This window comes from Urocitellus parryii, chromosome 7 (assembly GCF_045843805.1).
Source record: "Urocitellus parryii isolate mUroPar1 chromosome 7, mUroPar1.hap1, whole genome shotgun sequence".
Classification (NCBI taxonomy): Eukaryota; Metazoa; Chordata; class Mammalia; order Rodentia; family Sciuridae; genus Urocitellus; species Urocitellus parryii.
In genome coordinates this window covers 178371288-178391380 of record NC_135537.1, presented here as the reverse complement: position 1 = coordinate 178391380, position 20093 = coordinate 178371288, and the positions used below count along the sequence as shown (strand labels likewise).

Sequence of the window (20093 nt, the reverse complement as noted above, 5' to 3'; positions counted from 1 at the left end):
TAGGTTCCTGAGAAGGCGCCATTTTTCCCATCACAGCCAGCAGCAGTTCAGGGTAAAGCCTGTGGAATTTGGAATCTGGAAGACTCTGGGGGAAATATCCTCCAGAGCTTGGTGGACAGTAGCAGGCCCCCCACCCTTGGCTGCCAGAGCAGCAGCCAGGAGCCAGAGGAGTTACAGAGCTCTTGCAATGCAGCTAGTGCCCCCAAGAAGTTATCTTTTAAACTTTCCTGTATTTCAATCAATTTAAATATAAGAATGGATGTTCAATTCAGTTATTGGAAAACTCTTTTGAGTATTTTTTAAAAATATTATTTTAGTTGTAGTTGGACACAATACCTTTATTTTATTTATTTATTTTTATGTGGTGCTGAGAATCGAGCCCACCTTGAACTGGCTAGATGAGCGGTCTTCTGCAACCCCAGCCCCAACAGAAAAGGGGCTGGGGTCAGGAGAAAGTTTCCAGTCTCCTTTTCAACTGTAAATCTCTAGCATTTTCAAGGAAAATTTATGTCTGAATTCAGATGGGCTATAAAGTATGAAATACACCCAGATCTCAAAAACTTAGTATTAAAAAAAATACAGTAAAAAAATCTCATGGGGCTCTACTCAGTAGTAGAGTGCTCGCCTAGCACGTGCGAGGCCCTGGGTTTGACCCTCAGCACCACATAAAAAAAAACAAATAAATAAAAGTATTGTGTCCCACTACAAAAAAAAAAAAATCTCATTGATTTATATTGCCTTCCTGTCAAAAGAACACTATTTTGGATATACTGGATTCAAGAGACTATATTATAAAATTAATTTCAAATGTTTATAAGATTTTATAATACAGCTTCTAGAAAATTTTTAATTACAAGGCTCATATTACAGTCCTGTTGCACCAATCCTGGGACAACTCTGCTTCAGGGCATCAGCAGGAAACTAAAGCCAAAGAAAAACAGTTCTGCAGTTTTTTTTTTTTTTTTTTTTTTTGGTGCTGGGGATCACCCCAGGAGCTTGTGCATGCTGGGCAAATGCTCTACTGAGCAACAATCCCCAGCCCCAAATTTATTTTGAGACAGGGTCTCACTAAATTGCAAAGGCTAACCTCAAACTTTCGATCTTCCTGTCGCAGCCTCCTCAGTAGCTGGGATTATGAGGTCTGGATCTGGAGCTTATTGTCAGGCTCCCAGGTCACAGATCCCATCAATTCACTGGCACTTCTCCGAACATCTCTCACTTGAGGCCCTCCTGCAGGTCAGTTTCTCTTCTCCAACTCACAAGAAGACAATGAAGTTGGGCCCATTCTTCCATCACGAACACGCATTCCTCAATTCCTTCAGTGTCATGGGGACACTGTAGTCACCGCTCCTTCCCATCCCCTTTCTCTGGCAAAGGGCCATTCAGAACAGGCAGTAAGTCAGACCCACTAGGCTTCCACTCCCCTCCTGCCTCTTCACTTAGTAAGCCATTCTGCTCTTGGGTCTCAGCTCTCTCCCATCAACAGGATGATACCCTGACTATCCTGAGCAGGGCTGTCCTTGGTGGAACACAAGACCCTCAGGAAAGCCACCTAGGAGCCTGGAAGGCTCTGCTCAGCCACAGTGCACAGGCCTTGCCTCCGAAGCCCAGCTTCCTCTGCGGCATCCCTGCTGTATCTCCTGGGACACCTTACACAGACAACAGAGGGAGGATGAGGCTCCTTCAAGAGCAAAAGAAGGGGAGTGAGCCCAAGAGAGCTGGTTTGAATATAAGCAGTGTGGCTCCCTAGGGACCTGTCAGCTCAGGGTATGCAAATCGACCCATAAAACAGCTGTACCTCCAGCAATTTAGGAGGCTGAAACAGGACAACCACAAGCATGAGGTCAGCATCAGTATTTAGTAAAATCCTGTCTCCAAATAAAAAGGGCTAGGTTGGGGCTATAGCTCAGCTGGTACAGTGCTTGCCTTACATGCACAAGGCCCTGGGTTCAATCCCAGCACCACACGCACAAAATCCCGCACAAATCTCTAAATGAAGCAGTTTTCAGTACAGGGACCTGGGCTAGGCTGGAAGGTATGAGAAAACTTTTTGGGACAGGGAAGGAGAGATCTGGATATGAAGAGTGGCCAATCTATCAATCAATCAAAGGGTCAGAGAGAAGCTAGGGAAACCCGGTAAGGGAAGGAACCAAGTTCTGTCAGGCACCCCACCCCTGCCCCAGCTGTCCCAAACCAGTGTACCCTGCCCACACTTTTGTCCTCCCTCCCCCAACCCCTAACACCCTTTTAAGCCTCTCCACCATCACTGGAGTACAAGGTCCATGTGGATAGCAAACACCCAGCCTTGTTTAGGACCCTGGAAGAGGGAGTATGCAGATGGCCTCCCTCCAAGGAAGACGGACAGCCCTGAGCATCCATGTAGTCAAGAGGGGCAGGGGCTCAGCCTGGGGCAGCAGGCACAGCTCCTGGCAGGTGGGCACTGAATTCCCAGACCAGCCCTCCTGACCCAGGACCCCCACTAACTCCAGCTGAGAATCCAAGGAGGCTGCCCAAAGCTCAACAGCCTTGGGAACATCCTCCCCATCCCCCCACCCAAGCCCCCACGCTGCTACCTGGCTCAGGTGACCTCTACCAAGGGAGAAGAGAACAATAAGCCTTTGTGACAGGGAGTGGGGAAAGGAGAGCAAAGAGGCGCAGGAGGGGCCAAACTGCAACCTTAGTGGGTGTGGGAGAGAAAGGCCATCTGTCTCCCCAGCTCCAGGATCCAGGTCCAGGTCCCCAGAAGGGAAAAAAGTTCACAAAAGTTGTTTGTCCCTTGATCCTGCCCTCAGCCAGGGAGGGCCCCATCCAGGATCAAGGACCTGAAGAGTCCTGATAGTTGTCAGGGGTGGGGACGGGGTGGGGACGGGGTGGGGGGAGAAATGTCAGGGACCAGAGCTCCAGGAGGCTGTGCAGGGCCACAGGGGCACACCCACCAGGCTGGCTAGGTGGCTCTCCCAATACTGGGTGTGGTCCAGCTCAGATTCCTTGCAGTTGGCAAGCAACCTGGCCCTCCCTGTGTGGCTGTCACCTGACACCAGGGGCCCAGCCTTTGGAAAGCCAAGACAAAACAATCTGGCCCTGGGCAGGGGCAACTGGTCAGGAACACACTGTGTGTTCAGGCTCTGGGCAGGAAGGTCCTGGGCAGCCACCTCTGCAGGCTCACCCTCATGGGCGTGGCTGGCTCAAATGTGCTCAGGTTTCACCAGGGAGGTGAGCAAGTCCAAGCTGTATTCAAGGAAAGGGTTTTACTTTGCCAAACAAGTTCCCTTCCCCTGTCACTTCCTTCCCACTGAGGAATTGCTCCCTCATTAGGTCCTCAATGGCCCTGTCAGCAGACTCATTTATCTCCTCATGCGTCCTGAAGACCTAACACACATGGTAAATGACCATTTTATAAGTGAAAACTGAAGTTCAGAGAGGTGAAATAACCAACCTAAAGCCACACAGCCTGGACAGAAACGTCCTCATCCCTAGTCAGTATCTGCTGGAATATGCTCAGGCTCTGGAAGCCCTGGAGGCCTGTTTCTTCACCTGTGGAGTGGGGACAGCATCTATCTCTGAGTCATCATGAGGATGAGATCAATGACAAGGCAAATCTTGCTATGGTCTTAACAGTGTGCTGGACACTGTCTTAAGCAATTAAACTCAGCACACCAGCCTGGACATAGGAGCCGTCATGATGCTCATTTTACAGATGAAGAAATGGAGGAGCAGAGAGGCTCAGTAATATGTCCATGACCACAAAATAAAAAGGCAGCAGAGCTGGGGCCGAGACCAAGTCATCTGGCTCTAAGTCCCCTCTCCTCATCACCATACCCAGTCCCCTGATGCCTGGCACACAGCTCTTGCTGAAATGGAGCTGTCCCTCTGGCAGCCAGCCTCTAGCAAAGTTCAGAGACTCTGGTCACAGTCACAACATCTGCCCAGGTATATGCAGCTCTCAGGACTAGGGCAATGTCCCTGCTCTGATGTATCTTGCAGGTAATGGGCAGAAAGGAGTTTGGCCAGAAGGTGCTAGAAGGAAAAGCCCAGAACTGGATTAGAAGCTGGTATCTGGGCTGGTGATGTGGCTCAAGCGGTAGCGCGCTCGCCTGGCATGCGTGCGGCCCGGGTTCGATCCTCAGCACCACATACCAACAAAGATGTTGTGTCCGCCGAGAATTAAAAAATAAATATTAAAAATTCTCTCTCTCTCTCTCCTCTCTCTCTCTTTAAAAAAATTCTCTCTCTCTCTCTCTCTTTAAAAAAAAAAAAAAGAAAGAAGCTGGTATCTGCAATCTGTTTGGGGATAAGCCTGAGATGGTGCCAACGTCATCCCCACCACACAGTCCCTTGCAGAATGGTCTTCAGGATGCAGTCCTCAGAAGAGGTGGGCAGAGTCCCCAGGCATAGACTTTCTCCATGAGGCTGACTCTCACCGGCATCTAACCTACACCAGCGGCCCACATGCTACTCAAGGTCCAGCTCTGTACTGAATGCTGGACCCTCCCTCAGCTGAGGTCCTCAGGCTCCCCAAATCCAACCTCAAGCCAATGACACCCATAGAGCCTGGCTGGTGGAGGCTGGAGCCACCACTAATGTCCAGCACCTCAGTGTCTGCAGGGATCCACTGAGTCCTCACACCAACTCTGTGGACTGGCTTCTAGGATCATCTCTGGTCTTGAGGTGTGTGACCTGCCCAAGGTCATGCAGTGGGGGAACCAGGCAGCCAGGTACCAAGGATAACACTAACCACGGGTTCTGTGAATAGAATTCATTGTTGTTTCTATTCTGACCAGATCCAAACCATCAACACGTATCACTTTCCTTCAGACTTGCCCCTGGGCTCCCCCTCCCAGCACCTGGCACCACTACTCCCAGCACAGACACCACAGCCATCCTGATCCACCTCCCTGCCCTGTGCTCTGCCTCCTCCCTCCACACTGCCTCTGTCACCAGGCCAATGGATCTCATGCCCTGAAGAGTGCCCCGTCCCAGCCGCTCCCAACCAGGAGCAACTGCATTCCACACGAGACAATGTCTAGAAACACTGGGGGCTGTCACACCTGGGGGTGGCACAAATGGCATCCGGTGGGTAGGATCCGGGATCATGCTAGGCATTCTACAATGCTCGGAACAGCCCTGTAGCAGTGATGATCCTAGAAGCCAGCCCACAGAGTTGGTGTAAGGATCCAGTGGATCGCTCAGACACTGAGGTGCTGTCATGGCCGGTAGCCCCAGTCTCTGCCAGCTGTTGCCAGTGCAGGGTTGAAAAGCCATGCTCTTGCCTTGCCTTTCAACCTGCTTCCTCTGGATTGTCCCTGGGATGTCTCCCAGCTGCTGAGTTTACCTGTTTCACTCAATAAGTGAAAATGTCCTCAGTGTCAGCTTTTCTAAATTATCGACAGGATTGCTCACTTCCCTGCTCAAAATCCAGGCCCAGGACTGGGGTTGTAGCTCAGTGGTAGATCACTTGCCTTGCATGTGTGAGAAACTGAGTTCTAAACTCAGCACCACATAAATAGAGATATTGTGTCCCTCTACTACAACATCATCATCCAGGCCCAGACTCCAGGTTCTGGCCCCCCTTCTGTTCCACAGGCCCTGGGGAAGCCTGGGGCTAGGGAGGGCCTGCCATGGGTAGGACCACGACAGGTCCCAGATCCTCCAGGAAGTGGCCTCACCTTCTAGTGCTAACCTTCTGGCTCCCAGAGCCTGAATGAGACTTATTTATGACTCCCTACTCTCTCACCAGCCCTCTCAGATTCTCCCCTTCCTTCTCACTAGAAGACATGGAATTCCAGGCCATCAGTCCACTGCCCTTCCTAATTCCTGAAGGGCAAAGGCACCATCACCTGAGATTGCTAGTCCCCAGACTTAGGGAATATACCTAGTAGGTGCTCAATGCACATTTCCTGCATGTGAATGGAAGGAGGAGGCAGAGAAGGCAAGAATTCTAGAAGCCTCACCTACCCCATGTCACATCTGGGGGTGGGGTTCTTAAGTTTGGGGACAACCAGTGGGGAGTAGGAATTATGAAGGGAAATATCCTCCACTCCAACCTCACCCTGGCCTTATCCACTGCACAGAGGAACTTGGAGTGGGGGTTAATCCTTTTGCTGAGCCTGTCTGTCAGGTTTCTGCTAGAATTGGCCATCTTTTCCAAGTGAGAGATCCTAGCATCATCAAGGGGGACAGAAGCACATGGGGTCAACCAGGTGCTCTGGTAGACGCTGAGGTTTTGAGACCCATATCTGGTACCCAACCTGGCTCTCTCAGGAGTAAGGATGGCAGGCCCCAAGTATCATGAGATTCCCCTATTCCCAGAACCTGCAACCTCATTTTCTATGACCCAAAGCAAGCCACAGAGAGAAGCATTCACTTGGAAAAGCTCTGATTCCAGAGGAAAATAGCCTTGTCACAGCTCCTTGGTGACCCCTTCCCCTGCAGTCAAGAAAACCAGGGGAAAATGGCAAGGCATGCTGGGCTTCCTGACCCACTATCCCTATACAGCAGGATCTGGAGGGAAATCGTCACCCAAAGCCCCCAGTAGCTAACACTCCCGGGCCACTTAGCCTAGGTAACTGAAGTTATCTGGTTACACATAAAGTCCCTAACGAGCCTGTGGTATGGTGTGGGTGACAGGGACATTGTCTTGCAGCTTGTAGGCAAAGCTGGCTTTGAAGCGGATGAGCCTCTTCCACATTCTCAGACCCACAAAAAGCCAACTAAAGAGAATTCCTCATTTTCCACAAGGAGAGGTGCCTTTTCCCAACTATCCAGTCCAATATCCACTGTTTCCTTTTCTGAGAAAGAAAACTCCAAACTGAAGCCCCTAAAACAAGTCAGATCCAGCTGGGGAAGTGACTCAGTGGTAGAGCACTTGCTTAGTATGCCAAAGTCCTGCATTTTGAGGCTAAGGATTCTAACTCCAGCACCATTAAAAAAAAAAAAAAAAAAAAAAAAGCCAGAATTCCACCTATGGGCATGTCCTGGAGGGTCAGCCACCCTGAGGGAGAGCATCATGGTGTACTCCCTGCAGGCCACTGGGGGCAGAGATCAAAGCAGAGGACAGAAGGCTAATTACCCCCAAACAGCTCCAGATTGCTAGGTGGCACTGGTGAGGAACTAAGCCACGCGGGGAGCCTCCTGTTTACAGGCCGGAGCTGGTCTTCTCAGCACCCAGGAACAAGCCTTGTGAAACTTCCAGGGCCTTAGGAGCAAAATTGGGGTATCCAAAAGCCAACTCTGGCTCATTTTCTTCACCATCCCTTCTCTCTCACACAGACCTGGAGCCCACCAGAAGGAACCAGGTGGTCAGCCTTCAGGAAAAGCTGTGTTTTTCTTTGGGGGCAACTTGAGGATGAAGGGGGCAGCCAGGCCTGTGCTTCCTGGGCCCCAAGGGCCCTGGTATCCCAGGAACATTATTATACTTTGCAGAGTTGGGTCAATGTCCTTTCATCTTTTTCTGTTCCTAAGCTTCCTTGGCAGCCTTGTGACAAGGTAGATAGGGCAGACTGTTTTATGCCCATTTCACAGGAGGGAAAACTCAGGCTTGATGGAGTGACACAGAGGTCACACAGCCAGCAAGAGACCAGGACAAGGAATCCCAGCTCCCGGCATCCCACTGCCCTTGCCCAGAAATGCCCTGTAACCACAGTGTTTCCAAAGTCAGATTTCCAAGGGGACCCTCTGGGCAGTACCCAGTAAGCACCTTCAACCAGGTGAAGGAAACCTGACCCCAGCCCCAGCCTCAGCCCTGGGAGGAACTGAGGTCTCCTGCTTCCCTTTACTTACCTTGTTAAACTGGAAAAGGTCCCGCTTGAGCCTCTCCCTCGCAGGGTCGTGCCCAGGTCTTAGGAACCGCCTCATCTTGCTTAGTTTATGGCCCCTGCCTGAGACCTGCAGAAACCAAAGGGGATGCTGAGCCCTGGCTGCCTCAGGCCTTTCTCAAGCCCAGCTTCACTGGTGGCTTCCTGTGCTCATCCACAGCGTGGTCCAGGGGAAGTGGGAGAGACCTGGGGACCGGGCCCCAGCCTGTTCCTGGCTGGTTAATGCTCTAATGTTGCCCAGGCTTATAATGGGAGCAGAAGCTAGGGGAAGAAGCCATTTAGCCTGGCTTTATAGGAACAAGGAGGGCCAGCAGGCCCCGAGGTTAATTAGTTTAATTGTTAACCTGTTTTCTGAAAACCATAAAACTTGGCTGACCAGAAAGGGAAACTTCACAAGCCACCCTCCAGAGCCAGTGGGAAGAAGGAAATGCAAAGGCTGTCCTCCCACCCACAGAGCAGAGCTCTAAGGGACTGGGGAGAGGCCTGGAGCAATTCCAGGCCAGAACACAGCAGGATGACCTTGGGCCAGCACACCTGAGCCACCTACCCTTCTAATTTCAGGGAGGCTCTCAAGGGGCTCTTGCTTGTTTTTTTTCCAACTAGCCCCAATAATGAGGACCTGGTGGAGAGGAGAAGGCAATGTGCTCAGTCAGGGGTGCTGGTCCAGCCACTGGTGCTTGGGACCCAGGTCCAATCCCAGGGGGCTGCTAGGGTCTCTATGGCAGGCTGTACCCCAGCCTTCCTGCTGATTTCTGCATCATCTTGTCTCTGGCTCTCCCAGTTCCAGCTCCCCTGGGATCTGATGGGGCAGGCTCAGAAGGGCTCCTTTTCCCGGGGGCTCAAGTGGAACATAATCAGAAAAGAAATCTGCACCTAATAAATAAACCAGCTCAAAGCCCCCAAACCATCCACCCACCAAAGAACACATTCCCAGCCCAAGAGGAAACTATTTCTGGATTATCCTTGGGGGAAGGGGAAAGTTCCAGTTTCCGGCTTCCAGCAGCAGGGCCTCCTACTGACCACAAGACACCAAGGCCTGTCTCTGGGAACATAGGGGCTCAGGCCCACCCTGGAAATGGCACCATTCATTCCACTAGATTATAAAGGGAAGGCAAGCAGATCCTAACCCAGAGAAGCTTGATCTGGGCAGGGCAGGTAGAGACAGGCCAGCTCAGTGTGCTAAGTGTTCTGAATAGGGCAGACAGAGGGCATAGTCCACACAGGGGAGGGGGGTTCCGATGCAGAAGCCTGAAAGTTTTGGCTTCTAACGTGACAAAAATTAAAAACGAGACTGGGGATGTAGTTCAGTAGTACAGAACTTGTCTGGAATGTGCAAGGTCCTGGGTTCAATCCCCAGTGGAAGGGGGGCACCAGGTCAGGACTTTGCATATCAAAAAACCTTATGGATCTAAAACTGGGGCTTCTTAGAGGCAACCCCTCACAGCATGCAATATGCATGTCAGAGTTGGGGGTTTTCTGGCCAGGAACTAGGGCTTGCAATGCTGGAAGGGGTCGCCTCTCTTCGCATTTATGTGTAAAATAGAGGCAGAAGCCTACCCCCAGCACAAGTGAAAGGATCAGTTACCTCCAAACCAAACACCGGTGACCAGTTTTCCAAGACAACCACAAGACCACTGCTCACAGTGGGGGCTAAGGGGGAGGTGTGTGGGGGCACCAGACTGCAGCGAAGCCTCCCATTCCTGAGGGAGTGCAGGCAGCTGGGAAAGTCCTGGTGCCCACTTGATCTGAGGCCCCACAGCAGGCCAGAGAACACACATGAGAGCCGTGGGGGCTCCTGGGATTGGAAGTGAAAACAGACTCAGGCAGTGATCTCTGCCTCTGGACAAACAGCTGAGCCGCCGCACATTCCAGCCCAGCCATGGGGGAGGGTGTTAGCCCTGGGCTCCAGGAGAGCTGGCTCTCCCACCCCTGGGCCGAGGTCATTGGGTCAGAATCTCCAGGAAGCTGGGAGTGACTGCCTGGAGGAGGAGAAGGTACTCAGACTCCAGGGAGGGGACAAGAGGCCACAGGGCCATCTGTGCCAAGGACCCCACACAGCTTAAAGGTGAAGGGTGGGTGGAGGGAGGAGGAGGGGAAGAACACCCAGCCATCCACCCAAATGCCCCCCAAGCACCTGACACACACTGGGCATTGTACTAGACCCCCTGTGTGATACTGTCATTACATTTAAAAAATTTTTGCTCAGGTGATCTGTACGCATTGAATTATACAGAGGAGAAAACCCTCCCTGAATCTGATCAGCCTGGGTGGTGTGCTGGTACAATGTCCTGACCACCTCTGCACTCCGCATCTGAGTTTGTGAATGTGGCTCACTCAACATCTTGGCAGGAAGTTACCTGAAAGGAAGTGGAATGTCCCCATTTAGATAAGGAAAACAAGAACCGGAGCTGTGGGACTTGTCCAAGGTCACCAATAGGAAGTGGCAGAACTCAGCTCTGACCCAAGGTCTGGCTAACTCCCTAATCAAAGGGCCTGGAAGGCAGTGGAGGCTGGCTACTGCAGGGGAGGAAATGCCCAATTATATCCCTGCAGTTGAAAGGCAGGGACACTGGGCATCTTCCCTCTGGCCAGCAGCTCCACACCAACCAAGCAGTTTGAGGCTGGGAGCCTGGCCACTACTTACAGGGTGCTCGTGAGATCTGGTTAGGCAGGGCTGGATGGCCTCACTGTGCATTCCAGCATTCCACGGTACCTGGACCCCCCACTGGTCTGAAGCCAGAGCCAGAGCCAGAACCAAAGCAGGGCAGGCCCAGCACCTAGCCCTCAGTGTAGCCTCCCAACAGAGAAACTGCCCATGTTAAGGCAGGAAACCACACCCCCTTCTTGAGGGGGATAGGTTTGGGCCTGGCTAAACTGACCTCCAGGCAGCCCCTCAACGACACCCACCCCAAACAAGGAAATTCTGTGGAGAAGCCCAGGAAGCCAGGCCCAGCTTCCATACTGCCTGGTGTGGAATAAATCTGCCTGCTCAGTCCACTCCTAGGACCAGGGGACGTAAAGCAAACAACCTTGCTCAGGTCCCCTGAAAGAAGGAGCAGGACCAAATGCAGAGTGCCTGGCACAGCGCTTGGCACAGAGCAGGCCTTGTCTTGGGGCGCCACTGTTATGGGAGGGGCAACTTTTAAGAAGACAAGTCACTCAATAGGATGAATTTTTTGTGGGGGGTGCCGAGGATTGAACTCAGAGGCACTTAACCACTGAGCCTCATCCCTAGTCCCCCTTTTTTATTTTTTATGGGACAGGGTCTCACTAAGTTGCTTAGGGCTTCACTAAGTTGCTGAAGCTGGCTTTAAATTTGCAATCCTCCTGCCTCAGTCTCCCAAGCTGCTGGAATTACAGGAGTGTACCACCATGATGGGTCAATGGGATGATTTCTGCCAGTGAACAGGATATCAAAAAAATGAAGATGCTGGGCTGGGGTTGTGGCTCAGTGGTAGAGTGCTCGCCTAGCATGCATGAGGCACTGGGTCCGATCCTAAGCACCACATAAAAATAAAGATATGTGTCCACCTAAAACTAAAAAATATTAAAAAAGAAAATTAAGATGCTGAGATCTGGCGGCCAGGCATTGGGAAAGCCCCAGTGCCCATTCCTTCATCAGGGCCTGTGCACTCACTGTGCTGCCTAGCACACTTAGCCTCCAGATGCTCAAATGGCCCTTCCTGGCTGAAATTGCAACCTCCCCTGCCACACTCTCCTCCGTCCCCTCCTTGCTCTTCTCCGTAGACCTTGTCTTGCTTCAGCACACTGAAGAGTTTACTTATTAACCTTGTTGACTACCTAGGGAGCCTTCCACAGGAAGCAGCTGTCTCACTCAGTGAGTTTTGTCCCTTCTCTCACTATAGCATCCTCAGTGCACAGGGTGAGCCTCATTCCTAAACTGCTGAATGAATGAATGGGAGTGGAAGAAGCAAAGTCTCTGCTCTCTGAACTGGATGAAGCTTAGGTTGTAGTAAGATTTGCAGGCAGAGCGGTTTGGGCAGCAGAGCAGCAGTTGTGAAGCCTCAGGTCAGAGCAAGCTTGCAGATTCCAGGAGCATGAAGACATGTCAGGGCCACGGAGAGACCCACACAAATGACATGGGAGAGATGAGGGTCAATGGTGGGGCCTCTAGAGACACAGTGAGGAATTCCAGTTTGACCCCACTGGGAGCCACTGACAGGACTGAGCAGGGGCCTATGTGGACTGCCCTGACCCGCTCCAAGCCACATCCGACTTGGCCCTGTGCTGGCTGCCCCACCTACTCAGCCCCACCTCCCCAACATTCCCTCACTGTGGTCTCTGAGCTGCTGCTTGTCCTTTCCAGGAACACATCAAGTTACCTTCCAAAAGGTCATCCATCTGAACCTGTCCTGACCATTCTCACTGTGTTCCCCCTGCATTCAATGGCACCTTGAGCTCAAATGATCCCTTAAAACTGCTGTGGAGCTGGACATGGTAGTCCAAGTTTGGAGCCTGGTAAGACCTGGTAAGATTCTGTCTCAAAATCAAAAAGAAAGAAAGAAAGAAAGAGAGAGAGAGAGAGAGAGAAAGAAAAGAAACACCTGTTGTGGATAGGAACACCATCAATCTCCACAAACATTTACCCTAGCCTTAGTAAGCTACTGGGAAAATAGAGAAGTGGCCTAAATGGCCAATGACACAGGACAGGTAAACTGTGCACAGCCCCATGATAGAGGGATTGCTGTAATGGAAAGGGCATATGACCCTTCAGGGAAAAGGAAGCCTATGTACGAGGCTTCCGTGAGCCAGGTAGAGTCTATTTTTAATATTTTACATACAGTGGGGTGTGGTGTGCATGCCTGAATACCAGCTACTAGGGAGACTGGGGCAGGAGTATCACAAATTCAAGGCCAAACTGGCAATTTAGCAAGACTCCCAGCACTTAGCAAGACCTTGTATCAAAATTAAAAAATAAGGGCTGGGGATGTGGCTCAAGCGGTAGCGCGCTCGCCTGGCAAGCATGCGGCCCGGGTTCGATCCTCAGCACCACATACAAACAAAGATGTTGTGTCCGCTGAAAACTAAAAAAAATAAATAAATATTAAAAAAAATATCTCTCTCTCCTCTCCCTCTCCCTCTCTCTTTAAAAAAATAAAATAAAATAAAATAAAAATAAATAGGGGTGGGGATATAGCTCAGTGATAGCGTGTCCGTGGGTTCAAGATCCAGTACTAGGGGAACAAAAGGTTCATATGTAAACTACATTCTGCAAGGGTTATGGGATTAGTGGTGATTCTTTTCTTATGGTTTCCTGCCTCTTATGCAGGGTAGATAAGAGGATCAGATGGGAGAGAGATGAAGCCCCAGACAGTGGCCAGGTGTGAGAGTGGGCCTAACTTCTGTTGGTGGCATCACTCAGCAATCTGAGGGCACAGGCACACATGTTTATCTGAATAGGGAGGGACACCACATGTAGAATCTGAACAGGTACAAAAGCTAAGAAAGCCAGATACTCAGGTGGGTGAAACCAACTACTAAGAGGGATGTGGAAAAAGAAGCAAGTTCCAGAGCCCCACAGGCTGAGGAGCCCCAGATCCCCAGGTTCAACACCAGGAAGGGTACAGGGCAGGCACTGGGGAGTCTACTTTGACACGGGGCTTCCTAAGAAGAAATACCTCTCCATCCCAGCTTCTAAAGATTACCCAACCTTGGGCTCCATCCCTGCACATCACAAGTTCTTTCCATGACCAGGCCAACCTCTGAGCTATGTTCCTCCTTTGTTCCTACAGGGCCAGGCACCCAGGGCTTAGGGACAGCCCATGAAAGATTCACTGACCTGGGGTTGATCCCCATCTATTTCCTACACAAGTCTGTGCCTTGTGTGTAGAATTAGCCTGAGAGTTCCCTGTAAACAGCTGATCCAGCATTTGCCTTCTCTTCTCAAAGCTCCAATCACCCCCTCACTGCCACTAGCCAGCAGAACATTCCTGGGTCTAGGTTGGGTCTTCCCACACTCTGATGTCCTGCAAAAAAGAGGGAGCCCTCTGCTCGGAGATAGGCTAGAAAATTCATACCCTGTCTTCCCTTCCCATCCTCTGCCTGGACACCACGTTACCTCTGGGACACATGTTAACCTCCCCACCAAGACCAGCAGAGGCAGAGAGATTAACTGCATAGGGTGGGTTTGTCTTGGGCTCCTTGCTCTAAGGGGCAGAGCTGACTGTGCCCCAGGGAAGAAGGAAGGGATGGGTCGCCTGGCTACTCCCTGATGGCACTGTTAGGGTACCTGAGTTAATCTGCCCCTATGATCCCAAGGTGTTGTCAGGCGGAACTGTCCTAGAGGTGTGAGACGATCCAGCACCCCAGAAGGACCCTTGACAGCCCAGGAATTTCAGCTGATCTCCCAAGGAAGTCCACAACCAAGGTGGAATTCAAGACTCCTGGTTGGCCCACGGGAGAGCAGACTCCCTCTCCCCGGAGCCACACCCAGCATCACCCTCCTGCTCTCTAGGAATGCACCACATAGGATTACAAATCCTTTCCTCTTCTCCCCTTTGCTCAGGCTCCCCACAGCCTGTTACTAATCAAGAAGCTGCCCTTGCTTCCCCGACATCCTGTATGAGGTCTGTGTGTGGCTTTGGCCTCCTGTTTGGCGGATGTGAGAACAACCCTGCACCTCCTATTGACGGGAGTGGCAGGGCAGGGCTGTAAGCCACTGGGGCAGCTGCTGACTGCTCAGTTTCTGTCCCTGCCTACTCAGATGCCCATAGCCGCTTTGCTAGGGTCCATGTTCCCTTGAAAAACCCAATCTCCCAGCAGCAAGGAAACCTGGGCTGAATCACACCTACATGGAAAACACAGGCACAGGTGAGGGGACCAGATTAACTGTTCACTAATGTCTTACGAAATAAAAATCACTGAGCACTATGACCAGATACTACTTTAGACGATTCCCATGCATCATCTTCTTTCTTTCTTTTTGTACTGGGGATTGAATCCAGGGGTGCTTTGCCACTGAGCTACATCTCCAGCAATTTCTGCTTTTTTGATTTTGAGACAGGGTTTCATTAAATGTCTTACAGCCTCGATAAGTTGCTGAGGCTGGCCTTGAACTTGAAATCCTCCTGCCTCAGCCTCCCAAGCTGCTGGGATTCAGGCATCTCATTTAATTCTTCCAATTACTTATGAAATAATTGATTCAAGGTGGCATCAAGCCCCCAGTGAATCCAAGTTGCAGCTTGAAGTCTGATCTGAGTCCAGAATCCTCTATTCATTTCCAGCAGCTCTCCTGGGACACAAGTAGGCTGGATGGCGTCAGCCTCCACCCCCATCTCTGTCCACCTATGGAGCTACAATCCTATCCATCCCACAACCCTGAGAGAGTTCTCCCACTTGGCCCAGGTTCCTCCTGAAGACTTTCCTCCATTATCCCTCCTGGGCCCATGAGTGGGGCAGGAGGTGGGAATGCACACATTCCCATGTGGCAACTTCAGCCCCCTCTGTCATCCTACACCAGACTATAGGCCAGTTAGATGTGGCCAAATGCTAGAAGAAGCAAAACCATCGGAGAAGCAGACAACTTGCTGGGGGTTGGGGTGGGTGGACTGTTCAGCCCATACAGTCCAGCCCCATCCTAGGGCCTCCTACCTGCCCTAAAACTTGAACAGCTGTTTCAAGGAACTACCAGGAGATGTCAGCTGCAGAACGGAGGGACTATGCCACAGTTTAATCCCCAGCGACTCATGGAAGGCATTCAAATTATTTTATTTCAAGAACTCTCTCATCTCCAAGTCTTTGCTCCCCTTCCTGCTGAGATTCAGCCTGACTACCTTTTAAAGCTGCAACCCACCACCATGGGGAATCCCAGCCCCTGCTCTAGCTCTTTTAACCCACAACTTATATCACCAATTATTGTGTTATTTATTACTTATCTTTATTTTCTGTTACACATGTGCCCCACTCTAGAAAGTTCCATGATGACAGAGACATTTTAAGGATTTTATCCCAGTATCTAGAACAATGTTGGGCCCTCAACAAGCACCGCTAAATACCTGTTAAATCAATGAATAAACAGCTGGACGGCACAGAATCAACCAGGTCTTCTCCAGTCATCGACTCCAAAGAACACTAAGGTGGGACCTATAGGTCCTCAGAAAACTACCCTTACTGTGTTCTCAAGACCTGTGTCAAGGTCTGGGCCATGTGGATGTCATCAAGGTACCCTGCTAGAGATATCTTGGTGGTTACTGCCTTGGACCAATACTCCAAGACACCAAGCTCCTTTGAAAGGAGAATCCCAGATTTTTTATTATTAAATATTAGCACTATTTACCAGAGCCAAATAGATCTGTGCCTGATGTCCCTTTTGTCAAACCCTGGGAACACTGAGTCAGGTGCCTCAAGAAATGGCTCTAGTCTCTGCCGAATTCCTGAAGGGTAGAGTCAGGTACCTTGCAGGTTCCCTGTCCCCACACCCAAAGAAGCCTCTCCTACTCAAGAATTCATCATAGTTCCTGGGAAGGGGAAGGAGTGGGGTGACTCTTCAAAGGATCAGTTTCCTCTGAGGCAGGGCAAGGAGTAAAAGCCACCCCAGGAGGTGGCCACAGGGCACAGCAAGTGGGGAGCTCCCTGGGATCCAGAGCTGGGTACAGTAAGCAGGGTCCCCCCCCCTTCCCCGGGAAACACCATCTTCTACGCTGTACCTTGTTTCTCCCTGCACACTGCACCTGGGCAGAGGAAAACAAAGTTGCCAAGCCTATCTGGCATGCCTCAGCCAGGAAGAGCCCCAACAGCATTACTGCCCAAGTGAGATAAGAGGGCCTCTCAGAGCTGAGTACTGAGAATTCCCAAGTCCAGGCCACCAGTGTGCTCCAAACAGCCAGCCAGAGAAGCCATCCTGGCCTTGTGGGCCTCCACTCTGGCCCCCAACTCTGGTATCTCACTGGCTGCTCCTGATTCATCTGGAAAGACCATACAGCTCAGTCTCCCAAGCTGCTCCTGGAGGCTCTTGTTAGGGATGTTCAGGTGTCCCAGTGGATAGTAGGAGGTCACAGGCTGATGGCAGAGGGTTCAAGCTTTCATTTTCCATGTATCACTTTCCCTCCCAGAAGAAGAGTCCAGGGGGCCAGAAAGCCTGGCAGGAGAGGACACCTCCTCCCTAAGTGAGGTTGGAAGGGAGCACTATGGAATTTCCAATCTCCTTAAGGACCACAGAGCAGCACAGGAATGTGCTGCCCCGCCTCCCTCCACCCCCAATAGGATATAGAGAGTGCACAGCAGGAGCCCTCCAGGCCTGCGGAGCAAAACAGATTAGTCTTTGCACTCAGGAAAGACCCTCCATCAACCCTCACTCCTGGCTCACCTAAGGAGCAAGGGAAATAAGAGGAGCAACGGGAACAGAATGTCAGGTGAGGAGAGGCCCCTGCCCAATTCCTGAAAAGTATCTCAGAGGAATAGTTCTGACCTCCAGAGACTTTTTAAAAGACCACAAAATCATGGTCCCTCGGCTGATTTCTGGACACAGAAACAAATTCCCTCAATCCATTAGGTACTTCCAAGAGGTTCAGGTGTCTACTCAAAGGCCTGTGAGTGACTGACACTTTTTATACTTCCTGGGGAAGCAATGAGGTCCTAGTCCTTGGGTGCCTACTATGCAGCAGGCCACACATGCTCATATATTCACCTTGTCAGCAACATCTGCAAAAACAAGGCTTGACATGGTTAAGTGACTGAGCTAAGGTCACACAACAAGAACTTGACAAAGCATGATTCAAAACCACTTGTGTTTGACACTAAAAATCTTAATGAACATCGACTGCCAAAGACCATCAGGAAAGAAGAATCTTTTTCTGCATTACTTTACCCTTTCTAAATTCTTTCATTTGTTTCACTGTGAGCCCTGATTCCCTTTTCTGTTTTTAAATGAACAGAGGTTATCCAACACTATCAACCCTTTCTTCTTTTAATACTGTGGTCTATTAAAAACTCACTGTTACTTTAATATAATTAAAATTACACTAATCTGCTACCCAAGGAGAAATTCGGTTCCCTTTCAGATGCAGAATAACCCCAGATCCTAGAAACACTGTTCAAGGGCCCTCAAAGGGACTGTTCCAGGCTAACTTCAGAGAAGAGAACCACGATCTGGTCAAAGCCAGAAGCTGGGCTTGAGTCCTGACTGCCTCCAGCAAGCTCTGTGATGACTTAGGAAACTACACTCAGATTCAAGTCCATAAAATAAAAAAGCTTTTCATGTCTGCCTTCTCAGGCCTCCGGAAATCCCAGCTTACAGACCCAATCTTCCTCAAAAGCCAGTTCTGATCTTGGCTTCTCCTGGGTGTGCCAGCACAGCACTGTTCTGCAGCAATCCTCTTCTTCTCACCTGCGTTTTTCACTCTGACACACCCATGCCCTCCCTGCTTAGAGTTTCTTCTGCAGAATCCTGAGTTACATACTCTTGCAGTGTCCACAGTGCCCAGGTGAAGGCAACAGGCCATAACATATGAACCCAAGGGAAAGAGTACTGAGTCTAAGTCCCAGCCTCCTCCCCCAAAGTTCACCTGTCTCAGGTGAACGCCTCCAAGAGCCACACGGCCCACAATCAAGGCCCAGTGTCTCCACCAACCGTCCAGTAGAAGCAAACCAAGACACACTTTTTGGGGGCAAGAATTTTCCACTCTTTATCAAGTCTAACAGCGCAACTCCCCCACCCCTCAGACTGAGTTTCAACACCGTTGTCTAAAGGTGTCCAAAGCCGCCTAGGGTAGAAAAAGGGCCGGAGATCGAAGTCCCTCCCGCGGGCTTCCTGCGTCCGGGGATTAGGAGGCACAAAGGGCCGACAAGGAGAGAGCCCAGATGGCAGGGTAGGGGCTAAGCCGCAAGGTAACGCGCTCCAGCCCAGCTCGCGGAGACAGGGTCACAGGAGACCCACGTCGCGGGCCTCCCCAGCCAGGCCTTGCACGTGGGGCTCGGGGACTCCGTCTCTGCCCGTGGTGTTCCCACACCCAGTCCGGCCGGGCACCTGTTTCCACGCTCCCGAAAGCCAACACTATTGTGCAAACCCAAATACCAAGTTTGGTAATCGGGGGCGGGTCAGGCACAGAGTTCCCAGCGGCACTTTCTACAGGTGTCTTTCTCCCAGTGGAGCTACACCACAAGGACAAGGACGGGCAGCGGACCTAGGCGCAGCCCTACCGCCCGTAAGCCCAAGAAGCCCAGGGGTCTCGGCCTTCCTCCTCCTCCCCGCCCCGAGGCGCCGCAAAGGGGCGGGGCGGGCTAGGTGGGTCCCAGCCCGCACCTCACCTGGAACCCCAGGACGGCGCCTGCCCGAGGCCTCGGCGTCCCTTGGCGCCCGCCGCCGGCTCCGCTGGATCTGCCGCGCGGGCCCACGGGCTGTTAGCTGGGCGGCCGTCTCCTTCCTGCTCACCTCCGGCGCGGAGAGCCGGGGGCGGAGCTGCCGCTATTTACATAAAGGGCGAGCCGGCAGGGCCCGCGGAACCCTGAGCGCCGGGCCCCAGCGGCCGGCCCCCGGGCCCGGCCGGCCCCGCCCCCGCTGCCCTGCGCCGACGGGGCGCGGGTGCAGCCCGGCGCCCTCGAGGGCGGGGACCACGCTCCGGCCAATCCGCAGCCCCAGGAGCGCAGGGGCGGGGTCGCAGCCTGCGTGAATATGCACGAGGCGCTGCCGGCCCGCCCCTGCTCTCACCTGCTCTCACCTGACCGAAGGACGACAGGCCGCGCCCAGTGTCCCGCCGCCTCCAAGAGGAGGAAATAGTTCCCGGAACCACAGGGCAGTCTCCGGCCGCCTCCCAGGTTCAACTCCTGGAGGAAGCCATCCCTCCCTCTACTCGCCCGGATCTGTCAAGGAAGGGGAACAGCCCGCCAGTCCTCCAGAGCGCTGGGCGGGGACAGTGACTGGCGAACCCAGAACTTGGTTTCAGGTCCCACGTGTAGGGTTGTAAAGAGATGAGGGCGTGGCAGCAAGCGCCTTCTCCTGGGGCTAGCTCCCCTCTTCTATTACTGTGGAGGGACAGTCACAAAGATCAGTTTTTAGTTCAAGCAAGGGAGGGGGTTAGAAGGATGATGGGCGGGTATGGAAGGGGGCTGGGGCCTAACCACGCACAGCTGCTTGTGGTCACTGAGTGACCCGGATTCAGGCCACACGGACATGGCGCCTCCTGGCCACCTTTATACCCACGACTGGGCTACGCTAAGGGAAGAAACAATAGAGCGCTAGCCTCCCTTCTTGGAGTACCTTACAGGAGACCTGCAACTTCCCAAGCCTTCTGTCAGTGCAAACTCGAGGAAAGTTTTGAAGTC

At 51.9% G+C, this 20093-nt stretch overlaps 1 protein-coding gene across 3 annotated transcripts in view; it reads right to left on the bottom strand.

The window, feature by feature from the left end:
- Positions 1-20092, bottom strand: part of Llgl2 (LLGL scribble cell polarity complex component 2) — a 39284-nt gene extending 19192 nt beyond the window's left edge. For 2 of the 3 annotated variants that reach the window (XM_026404813.2, XM_077800595.1), the window contains exons 1-2: positions 19080-19305; positions 7780-7884 (exon numbers count right to left, since the gene is read on the bottom strand). In XM_026404813.2, coding sequence (XP_026260598.2) covers positions 7780-7854 — 75 coding nt within the window. In that variant the 5' untranslated portion in view covers positions 7855-7884; positions 19080-19305. Of the gene's footprint in view, positions 1-7779; positions 7885-19079; positions 19306-20028 lie in introns of those variants that run through there. The other variant, XM_077800594.1, reaches the window with a different exon arrangement.
- Position 20093: the final 1 nt, after the last annotated feature.